General features: G+C 42.7%; 3 protein-coding genes and 2 long non-coding RNA genes across 15 annotated transcripts in view; 1 reads left to right on the top strand and 4 right to left on the bottom strand.

The window, feature by feature from the left end:
• LOC310679408 overlaps positions 1-3759 on the bottom strand; it is a 279663-nt gene extending 275904 nt beyond the window's left edge. The window contains exon 1 of the long non-coding RNA XR_014512219.1: positions 3742-3759. This is a non-coding gene — a long non-coding RNA (uncharacterized lncRNA). The remainder of the gene's footprint in view (positions 1-3741) is intronic.
• TRAF3IP3 (TRAF3 interacting protein 3) overlaps positions 1-6919 on the top strand; it is a 39364-nt gene extending 32445 nt beyond the window's left edge. For 6 of the 7 annotated variants that reach the window (XM_083444436.1, XM_083444435.1, XM_083444434.1 and 3 more), the window contains exons 13-16: positions 654-716; positions 2703-2827; positions 5871-5984; positions 6608-6919. In XM_083444436.1, the coding sequence (XP_083300562.1) occupies positions 654-716; positions 2703-2827; positions 5871-5984; positions 6608-6691 (386 nt within the window). In that variant the 3' untranslated portion in view covers positions 6692-6919. Of the gene's footprint in view, positions 1-653; positions 717-1761; positions 2103-2702; positions 2828-5870; positions 5985-6607 lie in introns of those variants that run through there. The other variant, XM_083444439.1, reaches the window with a different exon arrangement.
• Positions 6310-7486, bottom strand: LOC310679434. Its single transcript, XR_014512258.1, has 2 exons — positions 7163-7486; positions 6310-7130 (listed from the first exon to the last, which is right to left on the bottom strand). It is a non-coding gene; the product is annotated as an uncharacterized lncRNA (long non-coding RNA).
• A 66-nt stretch (positions 7487-7552) lies between these two features.
• On the bottom strand, positions 7553-11187 carry LOC310679370 (UPF0739 protein C1orf74 homolog). 2 transcript variants are annotated; one of them, XM_083444579.1, is made up of 2 exons: positions 10919-11187; positions 7553-8760 (listed from the first exon to the last, which is right to left on the bottom strand). In XM_083444579.1, exon 2 carries the CDS (start codon positions 8658-8660, stop codon positions 7860-7862), a length of 801 nt encoding a protein of 266 aa, XP_083300705.1. In that variant the 5' UTR covers positions 8661-8760; positions 10919-11187; the 3' UTR covers positions 7553-7859. The 2 variants fall into 2 exon arrangements, with proteins under 2 accessions (XP_083300705.1, XP_083300706.1); XM_083444580.1 differs by lacking the exon at positions 10919-11187 and adding an exon at positions 10827-10847.
• A 1844-nt stretch (positions 11188-13031) lies between these two features.
• Positions 13032-20962, bottom strand: part of IRF6 (interferon regulatory factor 6) — a 24900-nt gene continuing 16969 nt past the window's right edge. For all 4 annotated transcript variants that reach the window (XM_083444512.1, XM_083444511.1, XM_083444514.1 and 1 more), the window contains exons 5-8: positions 18091-18243; positions 16753-17145; positions 16039-16157; positions 13032-14383 (exon numbers count right to left, since the gene is read on the bottom strand). In XM_083444512.1, coding sequence (XP_083300638.1) covers positions 14162-14383; positions 16039-16157; positions 16753-17145; positions 18091-18243 — 887 coding nt within the window. In that variant the 3' untranslated portion in view covers positions 13032-14161. The remainder of the gene's footprint in view (positions 14384-16038; positions 16158-16752; positions 17146-18090; positions 18244-20962) is intronic.

Here is a 20962-nt window from a genome sequence, read left to right as displayed (position 1 = left end):
GACACAGCCCTTATTTACAGCTGTACCTCCTCTGAATGAGCAGAGTAGATTGCTTGTCTGAAAGATGACTCTTAATGTCTAGCTTGGAAGCTAGACTGAGGATACTTCTTACCAAATGTGTTAGCTTTCTACATGCTGGGCTAGAGATTCTTTTGAGCAAGCAATTCTCTGTATGCATTCAGTCATATGGACGATTGTACTGCATACCTCCCTGAACATGTGGGTATTTATTTTTTGTTTTGAATATGCATATACAGCCTGCCATGTAAAATATATCCAGGCAATGTACAAGAAGTCAAAGTCAGGTCACTTCCTCAGGAAAAAATAACTTTTTGGGAAACGTGGACCCTATTTCTGTTTGTGCTGGGAGCTGCTTGAGGAATACCAAACAAGCTATATAATGCGTAGATCTGTTTTCCCCATCTGAACAGCGGCAATAACACATTTTTGATTCCTATAGTTTCAGTAAAAGCAAAACATTTACAAATTGCAAAGCCACAGTGTAGTGCTGACCCCTCAATTTCAGTGGGCTAGAGAGCATGTCCCACCTGAATACAACTCTGACCTCTGGTGGCAAATACTGCTGTTTGGGAGAAGGAAAAGCCCTGCATGGCGTCAACTGTGTTGTTCCTGAATGGTTTTGTTAATTTCAGGCAAGCTGCGAAGTGAAGAAAGAGATAAGCTACAGCTGGAGGCAACAATTAAGCATTTGCACAGTAAGTAAATCATAGCGATCCAAAGAAATTGACAGTGAACATGCAGGACCACAAACAGAGCATTCACACATTGTGCTTCATGGTATAATAGCCCTGTTTAAAATCCCTCTGGGTATAATTCATTTGGTTCCTATAAAAGTGGAAATATTTGAGAGTACAGAGATAATTACTGTATACTTCAATTTTTACAGCTGTTTTCCTTTGCTACAGTCACTTGTGGAGAGGGACAGGAAGGGGGTGTTGCCAGCTGTACATCTGAATGTGGCAATAGTTTTCTGCTTATGTTTAATAATAGGTTGTGTCATTGAAAGGGTGCCCAGTAAGGGATGACATCGTGAAGGATGCTTTGTGCAAGAGGATTTTTGCATATGACCACAACTCCCATGTTGGCAAATAACATGTACGGTACTTCTCATGTATACCACACGGAGCATTTGAACATGTGGTGCACAGGCAGGAAAATGTTGTATACACTGATCTTTGCCAAAATAGCTGAGATTTGTGCTCCCACGTTAACTCCTACTTGCAAAGGAGCCAGCAGTCCCCAAACATAACTTGTGAAGTGCACACATTTGATGATTCAAACTACCAAAGATCAAGAGATTTTATTTAATTTCTCAGAACTCCGTGGTTACTTGATTACCAAAAGAATAAAAGGGACAGCATTACTCAGGTTTTTAACAGATCTACCTTTGGAGCAACTGATGAGCATTCTTTCCAGTTCCAAGTCAAGTCCAAAATACCTGCTGGCAGGATAAGGTGGCAAGTTATTTAAGGATGTACACCTAACCCACCATAATAAGTACACAGGTGGTTTCAGTGTGTGTTGATTCCCTGCTTGTCCTTTAGACTAAGTAGGGGTTGTTGCAGCACCAGTACAGTCTATGCGGTCTGCAACTGTTTGCAGCACCTATGCAACTGTCTGAATTGTTCGTGAAGAACTGAATCGAGTGTTGGAGACAGAAAAGCAGTGTGGAAAGAGAGAAGCAATTGGTTCATGCAAGCATTCTGCATTATGATCTGCTCTGGTTTCTTCCATTTGCAGATGGGATGCAGAATCAGTCCAGTTCATGAAGATGAGATGCAAAGAACTCATCTAAACTAGTAGTGGGACTTCTGGGCATCTGGGATTTTGTGACTGGTACTCTAAGAACCACTCCTCGCAGGATAGGACTGGATCTAGACTCTAGTTTTATGTGCGCTCTCAGATTAAGAATCACAAATAGAAGCATTACACATAGTGTGTATTATTACTGGTCTGCAAAAGGCTGCTTGAAATATATATATATGTTAGATGTTTTCTCCTCTGTTGGCACGAAGCTGTATCTATTGGAGCAAGCTTTTATTGGAGCAAGCTTCTTGTACAATAAATGATTTTTGCTCAAACGTTGATGTCCACTTTGTTTTTTTCAAAGTAGTTTTTATTAAAGATTTTCTTGGGTTAGGTAAAGGTAAAGGGACCCCTGACCGATAGGTCCAGTCACGGATGACTCTGGGGTTGTGGCATTCATCTCGCTTTACTAGCTGAGGGAGCCGGTGTACAGCTTCCGGGTCATGTGGCCAGCATGACTAAGCCGCTTCTGGCGAACCAAAGCCGTGCACAGAAATGCTGTTTACCTTCCTGCCAGAGTGGTACCTATTTATCTACTTGCACTTTGACGTGCTTTCGAACTGCTAGGTTGGCAGGAGCAGGGATCAAGCAACGGGAGCTCACCCTGTCGCGGGGATTCGAACCACTGACCTTCTGATCGGCAAGCTCTAGACTCAGTGGTTTTTTCTCCAGATCAGTTACATTCGATGTGAGACATTAATGTTTTATACAGTACAGTATAAGGTTTGGGGAGAGATGTCCAGCTTTGCTGATTTTTTTATTTTAAAAAATTAAACTATGAAGTATAAACAGAGGAGAGCACACTGGTGCTGTGATGCCTGCTGAGATTCCCAGATAGCTCAGAGAATTGTGAAAGTATCCATTTTGTTCTGTAGCTAGCAGCTCTGGACTCAGCTCAGCCAGAACCAAACAGTCCAAAGACCACGAAGGGGGGAGAGAAAGCAGCCTGGAGGACCAGCTGCAAAAGAGGACATCCCAGCTTTCAGCTAAGGAAAAAGAGGTGAGGAAGTGACTCAAGCAGCTAATGAGATTAAAGGATCTCATTGGGAGATTAACTTCTATTTTCAAATGCCTTCCAATGCACATCCGAAAACTCTGGATGGCAACAGATACCTGCTATGTGTGCATCATTTCAGTGTGTATACCTGATAACCAGACGGCTGAAAACTCTTTAAAAAATAATAAAAATAAGCACATTGATTTGAAAGGCTTGCTTTCAGCCACTTTTTCTTATTGGTTGCATCTGCATTCAGATGTTAACACTGAATGAGTGTTCTCTCCAATCCGCAGGACTTTCCCCAGCCTATAGCCCAAACGTGGCCCCCAGGCCTTAGTTTTCCTGTCCCCATTTGAACTGGACGTGGTAGTGACAAACCTGTGTTACATCACTGTAGTACTCAATGCCAGAGTAGGCCCATTGAAGTTAATGGAATGGCTAACATCGGTTTATTTATTTCTTTGGAGCTACTTAGAGTATAACGTAGTTGAATGCAACCCATGGTGGTGGCATTCTGGGTTTATCAGCGAAAGAGGCACTCGGGTATTGAGTAAGAACCTTCCCTTTGCTTGCTGCTCCCTGCCCCCACTGCCTTTCTCCCAGCCACTCACCTGTGGTTAGTTGGAAAGCATTGGGAGTATGCAGACTACATGGATTGTGCTGCAGGTACATGAGGATTTAACAGACTTTACCTCCATCCTCCTTTTGCTCTTGCGATTGGATACCCCAGATTTAAACATATTTAAATCTACTGCACTCATGTCTAGTTTGGCTCTAAGTCAGTGTTTGAAACTCCCATTGTTCTGGGCACACTTTGCGTCAGGGAATTTCATTAGCACAAGCAGTTTCTGAGCTCTGGGTGCAGTACTGGGGCCAAGATTTCAGATTAAAATTGCAGAGTGGAAGGAAAGGAGGACCTTTTTCTGCCTCCCCACTTACAGCTACTCTCTGAAGCCTCATACGAATATTAGCGGGGTGGACAAGGGAAGGACTAGACCATGTAAAAGATGAACACAATATTTTAGCTGCAGTTCATTCATTTTCAGCTTTGTATTGTTATAAAAAAGTGTGCCTAGACATTCCATTATTGTGCCCATAACCTAGGTTTAAGGTGTCATTTAGCTCCTAGCTTTTAAATCTCTGTTTCTAACACTGCTCTAAGCAACATGCCGAAAGGTAAGGGAGACACAGGTAAGCCTGTTACCTGCATATCCAGAGTTTTCAAACAGCTTGCATTCCATAGTTCAAGGAAACAAAAAATATACAAGTTTACAATTTTATTAAAAGATTCTTAGAAGGACCTGTTCACAATTGTAAAATATTTTATTAGCAGTATAAATCTATGGCACACAAAAGGTGGGAGTTTTAATTACAGGCTGTAGGCATATGAACAATGGACATTCTAGCCCTTGTTAGATTTTGATTGTTGGCAAATATTCCATATCCTGCTGGGAGTCATTCTCAACCGTCTTTAAATGTTCTGAACATTTTCTTCATGAGATCATTGCTTCCTTCTGGAACAGAGTATTTTCTGAGTACATGCAACTTGAGTGACAAGAGAGCAGAAGGGACATTTGAAAGGTGACTTAGATGCTTTTAGAGGTTATTGTTGTTTCTGTGCTTTATAGAAATCATTGAATTGTAGAGTTGGAAGGGACCCTGAGGATCATCTAGTCTAACCCTGTGCAATACAGGACTATGCAGCTGTCCTATATGGGGATCAAACCTGCAACCTTGGTGTTAATAACACCACACTCTAACCAACTGAGCTATCCAGTGAAATGAATATTCATAGCAATGTTCCTATCAGAGCTCATCCTAATGACCCACATCCAGTGTAAGTTTTCTTTCTGTTTTGGAACAAGCATCCTCCTGGACGTGTATGGAACAGCAACCAAACAAAAAAAGCAGGCAAACATCTTATGTGTAGACTTCCAAATTGTGATTCCCTAGGACACCTCAGCTTGAAGAAAACAAATCACTGCTGATTCATGTGACCATCTATTCATTTTGAAATCCTGCACACAGCATGCAAAAATATTGCCCAGGATGGCAGCTGCATACTATTGACTAGCTGGTTGTGGACAGCCAGCAGATAACAGGTGGTTTGTTCAGGTGGCTCTCTGGTGCCTACTTTGAATGCTTGTATGAATTGGCTTTAAGAGCTAAAAACACAAAACAAGGGACAGACTCGGGCTATTAAAAATAAAGGCTTCACAATAACTAGAAACTCCAGATTTTTCAAACCCAAAGTTTCTACAAATAGATGCACATGCGTGGTATTCTCCAATATTCTGAACTAAAGGTGATGTCAAAGGCACATGAACCATCTTCACAGGACATCACACCCAATTGCACTATGCAAGTTCAAATATTAATGTAGAAACAGCAAACCCCACTGTTTGCTAGGCCTTGGAGTCAGGAGGCGAGACCGGATACCATTTCTTTTTTAGGGGAAATTGTATGAATAGCAGCTGACAACGAATGCTTTTTGAAGACCATGGATTGAATCCCACAAAGTGATTGTGCAAATGGAAAGGTCTCTGCTCATGCAATGCAAACTCTCCCTCTCCCCTCTCCCTGCACACAGACCCCAAACTTGCTCTGGAGGGATGGGGGAGAAAACAGGCAGGTGTTTACAGGGGAAAGTTTACTTGCAGAAGTTGTTCTGCTCGTGCAGTGACTTTGTTGAATTCAGGATAGGAAGACTTGTATCAATACACTTCATTCACAATAACATTTATAAGAAATAGAAGTCATTCAAGTTCAATATCATTTTCTGGCATTACATGCTGCGTTAACCTTATTCATAGCCTGAAACAAGGAGGAAGTTTTTAGCCAATGGTGAAGGAAGCCCTAAATGTGCTGTGAAGTAAGGTGTGAGAGAAAGCCAGGTTTAGGACAGTAGAACTAACCACCCTGGTTCAGAATCAGGGATGCTCAAGGTGCCACCACACTAAACTTATTGGTAACTGCTGCCCTCAAAACCATTTGAAAAAACCAGAGTGAACAACCATACTAAACACTTATTTGCTTTCTTGCCCAGTGCATAGATCTCCGTTGTGAGCTAGAGATTCTGAGTGACGAGTACCGCAGCTGCCTTGCCAAGTTACAACAGTGCCGAGATGAGATCAATCACCCTCAGAGCAAAAAGACCAAAGTAGGAATTCACTCTGAATGCCCCCTTTGTGCTACCTCATACTGTTGATATAGTCTGTTGATAGAGCGTGCCACGTCAGGCATGGGTGTAGCCAGGATTTTTGTTAGCGGGGGGGGGGGGGCAGAACCTCAGTTAGCAACGTATTTTTATTTTTATTGATTTGGGAGGGCAGCTGCCCCCGCTCCCAGCTACACCCATGATGTCAGGTCAAAATGTGAGTCAGTGGTCTTAGATTTCAGCACAAACTCAAACAGTAACGCTAGGACAACCATCATGGACCAGCAAGATACAGGAAACTGCAACTCTTTTAGGTTCACTAGAGTGGTGGGTTTTGGCAGTTCTTGTATTTTATTTATGATAAGTTCTGAATTAATCAGTCTTCAGCATCTATGCAGTGAGTCTCATTTGTTGTCTTTGCAAAGTGGGGAAAATATTCAACTCCCAAAAATTCACTAATATCACCATTCCATGCAAATAGAACCACAGACTTTGTTGGAATAAAATACAAAAGGGAAGTGTACGAGAGATGTAAGTGTAGCTGATCGAATAGAGGGAGGAATTACAGAGACACATTATATCCTAGTTTGTTTATCTTATTAGATTTCTCTCTTTTTTTCCCCCAGAGATGGCAGGATCATTGGATTCCTCTACTACTGGTAGTGATGGCAACAGCTGTAGTATCCTACTTAATAAATTTTGTACCCTGAGTACAACCTACCTTTAGTTTTGCTTATGTTAACTGTTTTTGCATTTGGGCATTCTGAGTTGACTACAGAGAGTGACTATTTTTGTATCAAACATGTTTTTAATTTCTTAAAGAATTTTGAACTTTGCTATCTCCTAAAGAAGTTTGTTGGACTGCTTGGCTTTGTATGTTGCTTCATTTGGCTGTTGTATTATTTTTTAAAAAAAAATTAAAGGCTACAATACAAAAAGTACAGTGCCTGTCTGATGCATCCACCCTCCAGAGGGTTTTGAATGGAAACATCACACAATTGTCCCATAGCTTTGGAAACCTCAAAACCCACAATCCAGCTATGTGCTGTCTGACCATGTAGGACAAGGCTGGGGAACCCATGTCCCATCAGATGTTATTGAACTACAACTTCCATCATCCTATACAGTCAAACCTTGGCTCTTGAATGCCTCCATTTTGGAATGTTTCGGCTCCTGAATACTGAAAACCCAGAAGTAAATGCTCCCGTTTTCTAACGTTTTTCGGAAGCCAAATATCTGACACGGCTTCCACTTGAGTGCAGGAAGCTCTTGCAACCAATCGGAAGCTGCGCCTCGATTGTTGAACATTTCAGAAGCCAAATGGGCTGCCGGAACGGATTACATTCAACAACCGAGGTTTGACTCTACCAGTGGTCACACTGGCTGGGAGATGGAGTTCAACAGCTGAAGAACTGCAGCTTCCCCATCCCAGGCCTAGGAGTTGGGACTCGTAAAAACATAGAAACAAACAGCTGAAATATTTCTGGCTGGGGTTAACAAGGCTTCATTTTTTATTTTGCCAATTTAATCCTGATCCTCACAGAATTAAGACCAGACAGGCTGGTCTTCATTTTGAGAAGACTGAATGCAGGATGGCTTTCAAAATGAGGCTTTATATACCGCCTTCTATATATACGCTGAGCCTGGGTATAGACACCCACAGAAATTTGCAAGTGAGAGCCTCCTGTCAAGGAAGATGGGAGCTTTATTCCATCAATATCTGGAGGGAACCATATTGGCTACCCCTGACTCCAACAGAATAAGAGCTGCACCATTTTCCCGCTTCCTTTTCTTAAGCAGCGAGTCACACTCTCCAAAATACTGCTCAAATACGGCGTGAGGAAAAATTGCTGCATTCCTCTGGATGGCAGCCCACATTTACAAGGCCACTGCTGCCAGAGCAACGACTTCATTTGTAATACAAAGATCTGCAAAGTCTTTCTGAGCTTTAAAAGCATCCTTGAGATTTTCGCACCACGCGTCAAGGCCTATTTTCATGACGGGATACAAGAGTTCTGGGATGCTGAAGGAGTAAAAGCGTACTCTAAAATCGTTGCTTATCTTACAGAATGTGGCTTGGACAGTGAACACCCTCAGTGGGGTCAGAGAAAGGCAATTGTCAAAGCTCTTCTGAACAGGGAAACTGTAAGCAGCAGGATAGCCCAGCAAGACACCAAAGAGAGTGCATAGATTCCACTTTGAGCAAAAGACCGCACTGGAGGAAAGCATCTGAGATGTGTCTGCTGCCTGGGCTTTAATATGATTGAGTATCTCCGACAGATGGACTTTGATGAGACCCACGTCTTCCAGATCACAAAGGCTAGGGCATGTCCTGGAAGCAGAAACGTCAACAAAGGGGATGTTGTCCTTAAGCAAGATTGTCTCCAACCACAGCAGCATCAGCCCCAAGTTGACAATCAGAACATTTTCAGCTATGCTCAGAATGTGTAGCCGGCATCCAAGCGGATTGATGGTCTGAAGCTGCTGAACGTAGCTTAGGATCTGAGAAGTCCCAGCAGAATTGTAATCGTATAGGAAAGCTGGCTTCAAGCCGGCGGCTACAGCCAGTATCTCGCCAGCGAGGTTCAAGCAGGCCGAGCGGGATAAGACTTTCTTCTTCCCGATTCTGAGGTGTTGGCGGGCTGCAGCGATGAGGAGTTGAGGGAAGGGCTCGGCCATTCTTAACCCTGTGGGTTGAAGTCCTAGACTGGGTTTGCTTAGGGAACTGAATCACCTCGTTGCCATCAGGCCTTTAACCATCAGCTGCTTCAACCTGGCTCTAGGAATAAAAATCACAGCAATCAATATAGCTAAAGTAACAATAACCAGTGCACTTTTTATCTTTAGGAAGATAGAAGTGTCTTGATGAAACTATGGTAGAACTCAGGCTTCATGAACATGTGGCCTCATTTAAGCCACAGTAGTTGCATCTTGGAAGTGGAAAATGGGTATTACAAAAATGAAAACGGATCAATCAGCCTTGCTGTAACAAGGGCTATAAAAGGGATTGAGGACTAAACCACATCTGCAGGCTCTCTGCACCACTTCAGCACCAAAGACTAGCAAAACAGCCCACCTTCCAACAACCAATAAAAATATTCATCACTTCATCCTAAAATCAACCACTTAGACAGGCATCTCACCAATAAAACCTGAATTGTCTAGGTTCACTTCCCCTGCAAAAAAATGTGTGGTGGCGCCTGAAAGACCAACAAGCTTTCCTAGAGCAGAGCCTACTTCATTAAACATTAAATATTAACCTCCATCTGCGTGTATTATATATGCATGTGACACAGACAGAAGGAAGGGAGGGTAGAGACTCTTGTTAATATGAGGTCAGGAGTCTCAGTGATGGAAGAGATAAGTATGCCACATCCACTATTGTTAGCTATTCAAGAGTTGATAAGGACTTGGGAAAACAATTAAATTAGTACACATAACATATATAAACAGGACAGGGCACATGAACTTCCATTTGTTTTTTTAACTAGATCTTTTAACTTTACAGTGGTACCTTGGGTTACATACATGCTTCAGGTTACATACGCTTCAGGTTACAGACTCCGCTAACCCAGAAATAGTGCTTCAGGTTAAGAACTTTGCTTCAGGATGAGAACAGAAATCGTGCTTTGGCGGCGCGGCGGCAGCAGTAGGCCCCATTAGCTAAAGTGGTGCTTCAGGTTAAGAACGGACCTCTGGAATGAATTAAGTACTTAACCCGAGGTACTATTGTACTGCCATTCATATGAGGATCATAGGGTGGTATCAAAACACAAAAGCACATAGTAACAAACAAAAACAATACCCCCTGCCACACACACGGTTCAACAGGCCATAGATTGTTTAGTTAGCCAAAGGCCTGAGAAGAAGAGCAATGTTTTTCCTTAGCACCTAAAGTTATGTAACTAAGGCACCAGATGAACCTCCTAGGGGAGAGCATTCTGCAAGTAGGAAGCCACCGCAGCAAATGCCTCTTCTCTTGCTGCCACCCTCCAGACCTTTCATGGGGGACGCTACGAAGAAGGGCCTCAGATGATCACAGGCTCTGGGTTGGTTCATGTTTGTAATTCTGAAACACTTAAATGAATAGTGTTTTTACAGGCCGGATAGCTCAGTCACTGGAGCATGAGACTCTTAATCTCCAGGTCATGGGTTCGAGCCCAGCACTGGGTTAAAGATTCCTGCATTGCAGGGGGTTGGACTAGATTGTTTAGGGAAGTTTTTAATGTTTGGTGTTTTATCGTGTTATATTCTGTTGAGAGCCACCCAGAGCAGCTGTGGCAAGCCAGCAGATGGACAGCATACAAATATTAATCATCATCATCATCATTATTATTAAAGTATATGACCCTTGTGGTCCCTTCCAATTCTACAGTTCTAATGCCCTATTATATTCTAATTTTGAAAGTTACCTAGGAGAAGCTGCAGCTAGAGAGAGGCATGCCCTAGCAGCAGCCAAATTGCAATGCTTGTGCATTAAGCCAAAGCATTTTATTAGACCCAACGCCTTTCATAATTAAGCAGCCCCTTCTTGGGGTTGAACTCGCCAGCAATCTCCAAAGATAAAACTTCTGTAGCAAAGGAGAAAAGCTGCAAGAATTCGAAGTCGCGATCACGCCTGAAGGTAATTTCTTAATTCTGAAATTCGGGGCTCTTATCAGAACGTGCTCTTAGCCCTGCTTCCCCGCCCGGCATCCCCTCCCCGCTAGGTGGGAGTGTGCATGTGTGAATGCGTGTGTTGATGAAGCATCCGGCTATGCGTGTTATCTGCACAGGGATGCTGCATCTCCTTCGGTTCCCTGAGCAACCGGAGTCGGAGTTCAGGTGCACAAGAGGATCCTCTACCGGAACATGAAGCGACGCCGGGCAGCCGGGCAGCCGGCCAACTGCTTCTCCCGGGCTCCCGCCTCTCCGCCCTCTGCACGCGCCTCACTCACCTCTCGCCCCGTTCCAGCCCGAGCATGCGCCCTGCCGGGCGAGCGGGCGGCGTTTCCGCTTCCCTCGCCTGAGCGGAGGAGGCGGACGCTGGGTTCGCAGCAAGGGGCACCGTCCGCGTAGGCGGCGGCTCTTAAAGAGGCAGCATCCCGCGGGTCGACGCGCTGCCGGGGCATGTGCAGAGCGCCGGTCTCGCGGACCTGCCCGGGTCGAGTCCGGCGGCAAACAGGAGACGCCCAGCTGTGCAGATCCGGCCAGTTGGGAGTTAGGAGAAACCAAGGGGCAGGTTCCACCTGCGAAGGTTGGCCCGAGGCGTGCGAGTCGCTCTCCCTGGATGGGAACCGTGGCCTCCGAAGTGTTGCTGGACTGCAACTCCCATCATCCTGGGCGTGGCTGGGGATCATGGGAATCGGAGTCTGGCAGTAACTGCGGTAGAGGACTGGTTTTCTCACCGCTGTAACAAGCCCTTTTTATGGCTGCTGCAAGTTCCACTAGAACTGCTTAGGGACATGCCGATCTTCTTCATCGCCTTGGTGTCTACGAAATGAAACGTTATCTACCTTTTGCGTTTCTTTGGTATAGGGCAGAGAGGAGGCTAAGTTCTCTCTCGCAGGCTCTCAGGTTTCTGCATGGTTTCTCTTCTAGCATTTACAAAGTACAGTATGTCAGTGTGTTCAAAGACTTTCGCACACATCACCTTACAGCAGCCCCATAAGGCAAGGCCAGTAGTGGGTCGTCCCATATTGCAGACAGGAAACTTAAGTTGAGAAGGAGATAATAGTGGCTTAACTAAGGCCATCAGCCCCACATCTACGACTTTTAAGGCTGTAAACTTAGGCAGATGTACTGTACTTGGAACTACATCTCATTGAATGCAGTGGGGCTCATTTCTTCAGCTCACAAGCAGCGAGCTAGTCAATAATAATAAATAATAATAAATAATAATAATAATAATGCCCTTGACCTAGGGGCAATTCACAACAGAAAAATACAAGATGAGAAGACAAAATGCAGAATAAAACAAAACCTAAAAACAACCAGTAAATAATGACCACTCCCACAAACACATTTAAAAAGACATACAATGTTAAGTAGGATGGCCATCTGTCATGGATGCTATAGCTGAGATTCCAGCATTGCAGCGGGTTAGACTAGATTACTGCCATCACATAAGGGGAGCACTTCAGGCCTCATATTTATATATATATATTTATTCAATCTAGAGCAAATACGAAGTCATTCAATAGCTATTAAAATAACACTACTATAATTTTGAGAGGCATTTCTGATGCCCTCTATGGACAGTGTTCCCCCACTCACCCAGCTCTCCCGATTGCAGGGCTGAAACCAAACATTTAACCATAGCCGCCTTGTAGCATTTTATTTTTGTTGTTGCTATAGCATCATACCAGCAAAGCAGCTTTAAGCAGGTAATCCACCCCTTCACCTTCAATCTCCTAAAGTAATTAGTATAGGATAGTTTTAGGGTTGTATTCAAAGTATTTATTTTATAAAATTTATTGTAAAAGAACTCAAAAGTGGTTTACGAAACACCCTAAAATCAAGAAAAAATTACAAAGTAGCACTACGGAGAACAGCATGTCAGTGCAAGGATTTTTTCCTGCACAACCAAACATTCTTCTGACCCTCTAGGGTAGTTTTGGGGGTGGTGTGGGGTACACAGGGGAGGATGTGAGCCCTGTTGCATCCTTGCACCATCACAGATATTTAAATACCAACCACAGTTCTGCATTCCCTTGTCTCCACCACAAAATAATTGCATTTTGTCCAGAACTGCCTACAAATTAAAAATCTTCACACATTCCATGTGTCTCCTGCAATTGGCTCAGAGGGTTGGGAGAACCCCCAGAACAACACATTAAGGGGGATCATTCCATCTGGCAAGCTGAAATTATTGCGCACATGGAATGTCTGTAATAGCATAGCATTGAATTCCACCATAGGAAAACATTTGCAGTACACAATATATTTTCCTTCCATTCAATTCAAGATGTTTCAAACAAAATGCTACATAGGACAGATCTGAATGCTAGTTTTCTTGGATGTGCAAGTTAAATATACTTAACTCTTGCTAGTAAAAGAGACATGAAAACGTTATAGTTAACCAGAAACTTTATTATGGGACATTTTAAGGCATTTTCCAGCAGAGGAAAGAAACACGCAAAAATGCAGCCATTTAACCAGTTCAGAACAAAGCTTAGCATTGAAAGCACTGTCATATTTAAAGCCAGCTATATTACATCTCAAACAGTATTCAAATTTCCTAGGTTCCACAGTCTTCTTACATCTATGTCAAACAGGTCCTGCACAGAGCAAGCAGAGGGCTTTGGTGCTTTTCCCTATCTTCTAGCAATCTGATATACTTACAAACAATGGAGACTTTTTGGACAAATCCAGGTTAGCAAAGATTAGTCCAACAGAAGGCGCCACCAGTTGCTGTACTGAGCTGCAGCATACAACGTGGAACTACAATAAAAGCAGCTTCTTGGATTTCCAGTTAACAATTTATTATCATCCGAATACCTTAGCTGTACTTCATTTATTGTAAGATCCGGCTCAACTGATTGTAAAGTAACTTTAATAAGAACTATGCCTTTTAAGACTTAAGTCATTATTTTGCACTATTCATCTGTAGTGTATACAGACAGGAAATACTATCAAATAGCAGTGGAAAATCCAGATAACTTCTCAGTCTACTACTACTTTGCAAAGCAGTTTTACTGAACAGTTAGAATTACGGCCACTAAAAAAATGTTTTGCATTTGTTCTAACATTTCACATGTGTGCCAACAGCACTGGATATTTTTTATATATAAAAATATACAGAAACATGCAATTTATGTAATAAATTTGACTGTGTTATCAAGCCAGTGGGTGAGAGAAAACTAGGGTGAAAGTGTTTTTGTTAGCCTTGTGAAACTACTTTTTAAAAAGAGCACTTGAACGCTGATCACATATGCAGAGAAAACTGTGTGTAACATTTAACACACAAATTAAATGCCATTTGATATATTTACATTAATTGAAGAGAAAAAGGATAGACAAATGTTCTTGTTTACATACATTAATCCAGAGCAGTTTTTGCAAAGTATAAATTTAAAACAGATTATGTTGTACATAATGCATTCCTGTTGCACTTACTCAAAAGACATTTAAAATTAATTGAAATATAAACACACAATCCATTAATCCAGCTAATTCCTCATTTAGGTAAAACCAGGTCATCACTGTGCTGCAAGGGGCGGGGCCATCTCCATGCTTGGTGGCTGCATTGGCCAGCCTTCATTTTGATTTTGCAAGAGGCGGTAGAGTTGCTTCAGCTGAGCAACTATGTTGTCCTTGATATCAGGGGTAGAAATCTCAAGCCGCACACTGCCACTGTCAAAGGAGCGGGTGAAGTCACCAGAGAACATCTCATAGATTATGCGAGCTACAACTGGAATTACCTGTTTGGAAAGAAATTATGCAGTGTCAATCCAGATGGGATTTTCAATTGCATCCGAAAAGAATAAGCTAAAAGCTCAAGTAGAAGATGTAACAGCAACACACACAAAAATTTTCACCCTTGCATTCATTTTCATTTTGAGTCATTATTAGTCATGATAGAAGAAAGATAGGATAAGGATGTGAGATAAGTAAAAGAACATATGTTCTCACAATGCGAGCAGAGTAGATGCACTGGTAACTATTCTGAAATGCCTACCAATTCAGGACGTTAGCTCCAATCATCTGTAAAAATCCAGGCCTCAAATAAAACATTTGGCCCACGTGGTCTGCACTGCCTTTCAAGTAGAATTGGTTGCAGACAGATAGGATGCTAATGCAGCCAAGATGAAAGAGCAGTAGTATGAACTACTGCACAAACTCAACAAACTTATTCAATTATTCTTATGGTAGCTGGGGACCCAGTTGACCTGTTAGCTAAGAAAATGCCTATCACTGATGGAATCACTGTCCCTTCATGGGCAGGTTCTAGCCTGGGGGTGCTCCTGGACCTGTTGTTACTCCTAGATTCTCAGGTGGCAGCTATGGTCATTGGCCATCTACAGTGGTACCTCAGGTTACAAACACTTCAGGTTACAAACGCTTTGGGTTACATACTCTGCAAACCCAGAAGTAGTACCTCGGGTTAAGAACTTTGTCCCAGAATGAGAATGGAAATCGCGCGGTGGCAGCGAGAGGCCCCATTAGCTATAGTGGTACCTCAGGTTAAGAACGGACCTCCAGAACAAATTAAGTTCGTAATCAGAAGTGCCACTGTATTGAGATGGATTGGTTGGCACAAACACATTACGCCGATTCCATAACACCTACACTGAAACCAGTTTGTTTCAAGGCAGAATTCAGAGGTGCCAGTTTTTGGTGGTTTTGTCTTGTCCTAAGCAACTCAAGGAGTGCCTTCTCCCAAACGCATACAGATACACACCCCACAGGGCCATACTCATGAGTTCCGACCTCAAGATCTTTCTTTGAGGAAGGCAAAGTTGTTATCTATCAGACCGAGGCTATTTCCACAGATGTTCCAAGTTGCCAGGTGGCTCTCCCAGGGGACATCCACATTCTCTTCCCTAATATTTGTTTATTCTCTTGGGTGTTCAGGCATTAGTGGAAAGACTATGCTTTTAGGTAGTTTTAAACTGCTATTACTTCAGTTATATTTCCCCCTGTTTCATATGAATGGTTTTTATTTGTATTTAAGTGCTGTAAAACCTTTTCGTTGGAAAGGTGGTCTATAAATATTGCAAATAAGCGTATCTGTGCTGTGGATGAATACGCAAGTGCTGAAACTGTTATCACTACAGTGGTTCAACACTATAAGAACCCCAGCTTTCAAATATCGAGGCTGCCCAAGTCTTAAATGTTTGTAGACAATGAACTTCCAGTGGCCAGGGCTCTAGCGTCACACATTGTTCTTTGCATCGTCCACGCCTGATAGAAGCAGAATGCATGCTCATGTGTACATTTACATAGGCTGCTGAATTAAAGTTTCTGGGTTATAAAATGGCACATAGTTATATATTGTGAAAACTAGGAGTCAACTAAATGTTCTCACAGTAAGTTCTGACAATTAACGCTCCTTAGCCATTCATTGTTCTCTTACCTGAACAACAATCAGTTTCCTGTCTTTGGATTTTCCATCTGGCCATTCTTCTCCAAAACAAAAGTAGATCTCAAATGGGGGTTGTTTAGCAATCTGTCCTTTCTGATGAGCAATCAGTTCTAAGCGGGAGGGAAAGCAAAGCTTGTGATGTACAACTCTATTTCCCACATATTGGCTGCAACACTATTTCCCACATATTGCCTCTTCTAGTTCAAAACCCAATTCTCCTACTCTCTTTTCTATCTTCTCTCCCATAATCTTTTTGTCTAGAGATGCCATAATATTAGCTATCAATGCTGTACCCTGTATACTATAACAAATATAAGGGATGCCACTTCACTGACCATAGGCAAGAACTTCAACCGCACCTATGCCTTCTGGTGATTGATTTGGGGCGAAAAATAAAGGAAGAAGGGAAAATTGCTTCTCTTCAATCAGCTATGTTAGAGCACAACAAACATCGAACCAATGCCCATTCACTAATGCCTGCATGCAAACACTATAAGGTGCACATTGTGAGCCCAGCAAGTTCTGCACAAATTGTTATCTGCACCATACCAGTAACACCAGACACAGCCCCAGGTGACTTAACTGGTTGGGACCCAATCCCAATAGGCTGCAGTACCATAATCAGGCATACAAAATGTTACAGGGATTAAAAAGAACATATTGGCTACTCTGTGGTGGTGAACCAAGAGCATTATAATTACTCACCACTCAAGAATGTTTCCAAGCAGAACACCTTGACCTTTTTTTGTCTTTCAATCAAGTTTGGTGTGGTGCCAGAAGGTGCGCACGGTCCAGACCAATACACTTTGCACTGGCAAAGCCTGATAGCATAAATAGCATGGCCACTGACTTCCAGGATCAGCCCCCTGTCCATGACATCAAGCAGACGGCTTGTGAAGAGCTTTTGCTTTTCATTGGTGATCTGTTCCGGTCCTGGAAACTTTACTTGCTCCAAATTGATAGGACCAAAGAGTTCTTCTTGATCTGGCATTGGACCCAGTTCTCCATAGAAAAGTCGGCAGCCCTGGGGATTGCTCACAGTCATTGTTGGCCCAAACTCTTTGCCTCGATACTCAAACTTGATTTCAAGGTCTGTCACTTGATTAGAAGAATATATTGTTAGAATATCAGACACTGCAACAGGATCCATAATTCCAACAACCTGCATTAGCTATCATAGCACTTTTAAAAAAAAAGTTTTTATTTATACTTTTAAAATGTATACATTTCATTAATTTTACAATCATTTTAACATTTCAAAGTCTGACTTCCTTCCCCCTCTTTCTGTGGTCCCTTAAATTTATTTTTTAATATCTTCTGCATATCCAAATTCATTTAATTTGCTCATTTAATTATCTACTTTAAATATAAACTCTTATGAGACTGCAGGTTATTACAATAATCCTGCGAGTGTTTTTATCTGTTTGCAATTTATCTGTAAATATTCAATAAACCATTTCCATTCTTTTATAAAAAGTTTGTTATCTTGATTTCTTATTCTTCCAGTTATCATGGCTTCTTAGGGCTGAATGGAATTTGCACAGAATAGGGGCAGAATTATTAGTCTTCCTTACAAGTGCCAAGGAAACCAAGAGCCAACTCCCAAAGTCAGGGTGATCACAAGATAACACCAAATAACAGCAGCAGTACTTCATCTATCGCAGAGAGGCTTGCTCTTCACACGAATGCAGCACTGATCAGCAGATACAAACTTATCAGCTGGTATGGCTGATCACTACCACCTCAAGCTTCTTCTTACACAAGCTTCTAGTGTAAGAAGTTACTTCTGACACACACTATTCCAAATTCAACAGCAGTTTCCAGCTGGGTTTCTTTTGTTCATCCGCTGATGTCAATGAGTACATTACATTTTCAGACACAGAAGGCTCTCTGGGCTACACCAATCTAAACAGAAATAACTGCAGGAGGGAAACGGTGCACGTTCAGCATGCTTTTGCAATACGTAGTATACTCCCTATGTGGACTTTACATGCACACAACAATCTAGATGTATCTAGCGACATAGTCAACAAAAAGACTTACTTGGAAGAGAATTAATCCAGACTTCAGGAGAGCTGAACATATCATGGGGCATAACCGGAGGAGGCATAGGCATCTCAATGTCTTCAGGTTCATTCTTTGGCCACGCAGCTTCAGGGCTGCAGGTCTCCACACTGGTGGGTGCCATCGGGGAATCTAAGCATAAGTAGTACATTTTATGTAAGCTAGACTGGTGACTGGGGGTGGCCACCGGGACCACACAACACCGGTTCTGAGAGATCTGCATTGGCTCCCAGTACGTTTCCGAGCACAATTCAAAGTGTTGGTGCTGACCTTTAAAGTCCTAAACAGCCTCGGTCCTGTATACCTGAAGGACCATCTCCACCCCCATCGTTCAGCTCGGTCACTGAGATCCAGCGCCGAGGGCCTTCTGGCGGTTCCCTCATTGCAAGAAGTAAGGTTACAGGGAGCCAGACAGAGGGCCTTCTCAGTAGTAGCGCCCGCCCTGTGGAACACCCTCCCATCAGATGTGAAGGAAATAAGCAGCTATCTTCTATTTAAAAGACATCTGAAGGCAGCCCTGTTTAGGGTAGTTTTTAATATTTAATGCTGTATTGTTTTTAACACTCGATTGGGAGCTGCCCAGAGTGGCTGGGGAAACTCAGCCAGATGGGTGGGGTATAAATAATAACATTATTATTATTATTATTATTATTATTATTATTATTATTATATCCTGAGGGACTGCCGACATTTTTAAAATTACAGTTCAAGATGTCACTCAGACACTTCTTATACTAGAATGGCAAGCATAGCTCGACTACTTTATGTGGCTAAGAATTCAACCTTCTACCAATGGTAATTTATCTTCCTTTTCATTCAGTCTGACAAAAAAGAACTTGAAAGCTTGGATACTCTGGCTTGTGTCCAGAGGTTTCCATCAGCTGAATGGAGAGGGAGGCAACTTTTGTTCATTCCGACTCCCTCTGCAGCACCTCCTCCCACACTGCTCTAAAAGGTCCCACAACCCTCTGAAGCAGTTTGGAGCTGGTGCTCAAAGGAGTTGCAGGAGAAGGGAAGAATCAACAGAAATGGTGTTCTTTGTTCTGCTGATGGAAGCCTCCACTGGATCAAAGTGCCTTCAATCAGCAAATGAACCCCAGTGGTTACAACTCCCCACCCCCCAGTAAGTAATATCTTGGTAAGAAGCAAGAATGCAGCTTGCATTATCTAGCTCCAAGCACAGTAATGACATGATATCACTTAATAATTTACCCCATCTTTCTGTACAAAATATACTCAACAACTTATGCTTGGCATTCCTGCTGTAAAAAGTATAGTATCTTGGAAATAATTGGCAAGGTTAATCAGCAGCAACTTTCTTTACTGAACACAATGGTCAATGCCCTCAGATTTCTCCAGTGTAATTCTAGCATCACAGCCAACATGTCCCAACTTGACCTAAAATGTCTTTCAAAGAGTACACAGAAAAAGAAAGATCAGTCTCTAGGCCCTTTGTAAACTTACTGAAGGAAAACTCCCCCCTATGCAATAATAAGTGAACTCGCCTATCACTTATAACTGAACAGTTTACTAGATAGTAAAATATGTACCCCATTATGAGATCAAAGAATTAATATTGGTAGAGATGCACCAGACAGACAATTAGATTGCAAGAGAAAATAAACATTTTAAAAAGGTTCATTGAATGAAAAGTGTATACTATAAAAGGCACCATAATAAACACCATTTGTGGATTACTAATATTATTTCAAAACACATCACCATCAAAATATAACTTTAAACAAGGTCTGGTTCATGGGAAATTTATGCAAATGTGTCTGCTGAGACAATATTACTGTTAAAACCTGTTAAACCAGAACCACACTCCAAGGAACAGACTTACAAAGCTGCATCATCATTATAGGCTACACACTGGGCAAAAAGGTGTGTCTGCTCTTGCTACACTGTGGGAATTAACCCTCTTATTAGAATGCTAGCTAAGTGACTGTCACAGTGACTTGTGAGGTCTTGGCATAGTGCCTAACAGACTGAGGTTGAATCCTGACAAGATAGAAGTACTGTTTTTTGGGCACAGGGGGTAGGCTGGTGTGGAGGACTCCCTGGTCCTGAATGGGGTAAGTGTGCCCCTGAAGGACCAGGTGCGCAGCCTGGGGGTCATTTTGGACTCACAGCTGTCCATGGAGGCGCAGGTCAATTCTGTGTCCAGGGCAGCTGTCTACCAGCTCCATTTGGTATGCAGGCTGAGACTCTACCTGCCCGCAGACTGTCTCACCAGAGTGGTGCATGCTCTAGTTATCTCCTGCTTGGACTACTGCAATGAGCTCTATGTGGGGCTACCTTTGAAGGTGACTTGGAAACTACAACTAATCCAGAATGCGGCAGCCAGACTGAGCGTGGCTGACGAGACCATACAACACCGATCCTGAAAGACCTATATTGGCTCCCAGTACGTTTCCGAGAACAATTCAAAGTGTTGGTGTTGACCTTTAAAGCCCTAAACAGCCTCGACCTAGTATACCTGAAGGAGCAACTCCACCCCCATCGTTCTGCCTGGACACTGAGGTCCAGTGCTGAGGGCCTTCTGGGGGTTCCCTCCCTGTGAGAAGTGAGGTTACAGGGAACCAGGCAGAGGGCCTTCTTGGTGGTGGCACCCGCCCTATGGAATGTCCTCTCATCAGATGTCAAGGAAATAAACAACACTATCTGACTTTTAGAAGACATCTGAAGGCAGCCCTGTTTAAGGAAGTTTTTAATGTTTGATTCTATTTTTAATATTTTGTTGGGAGCTGCTGCAACAGTCTGTTGCCCCACTTGGAACAGCATCACTGGAACCAAAGGGGAAGGCACAAATATCTCTGCACATCCTGCCCCAGTCGGCTTCACAACTCTC

The sequence above is a fragment of the Podarcis tiliguerta genome (assembly GCF_965153285.1).
Source record: "Podarcis tiliguerta genome assembly, chromosome: 6".
Taxonomy (NCBI): domain Eukaryota; kingdom Metazoa; phylum Chordata; class Lepidosauria; order Squamata; family Lacertidae; genus Podarcis; species Podarcis tiliguerta.
The sequence above is the reverse complement of the archived record's forward strand: the minus strand, read 5'-3'. Positions and strand labels throughout refer to the sequence as shown.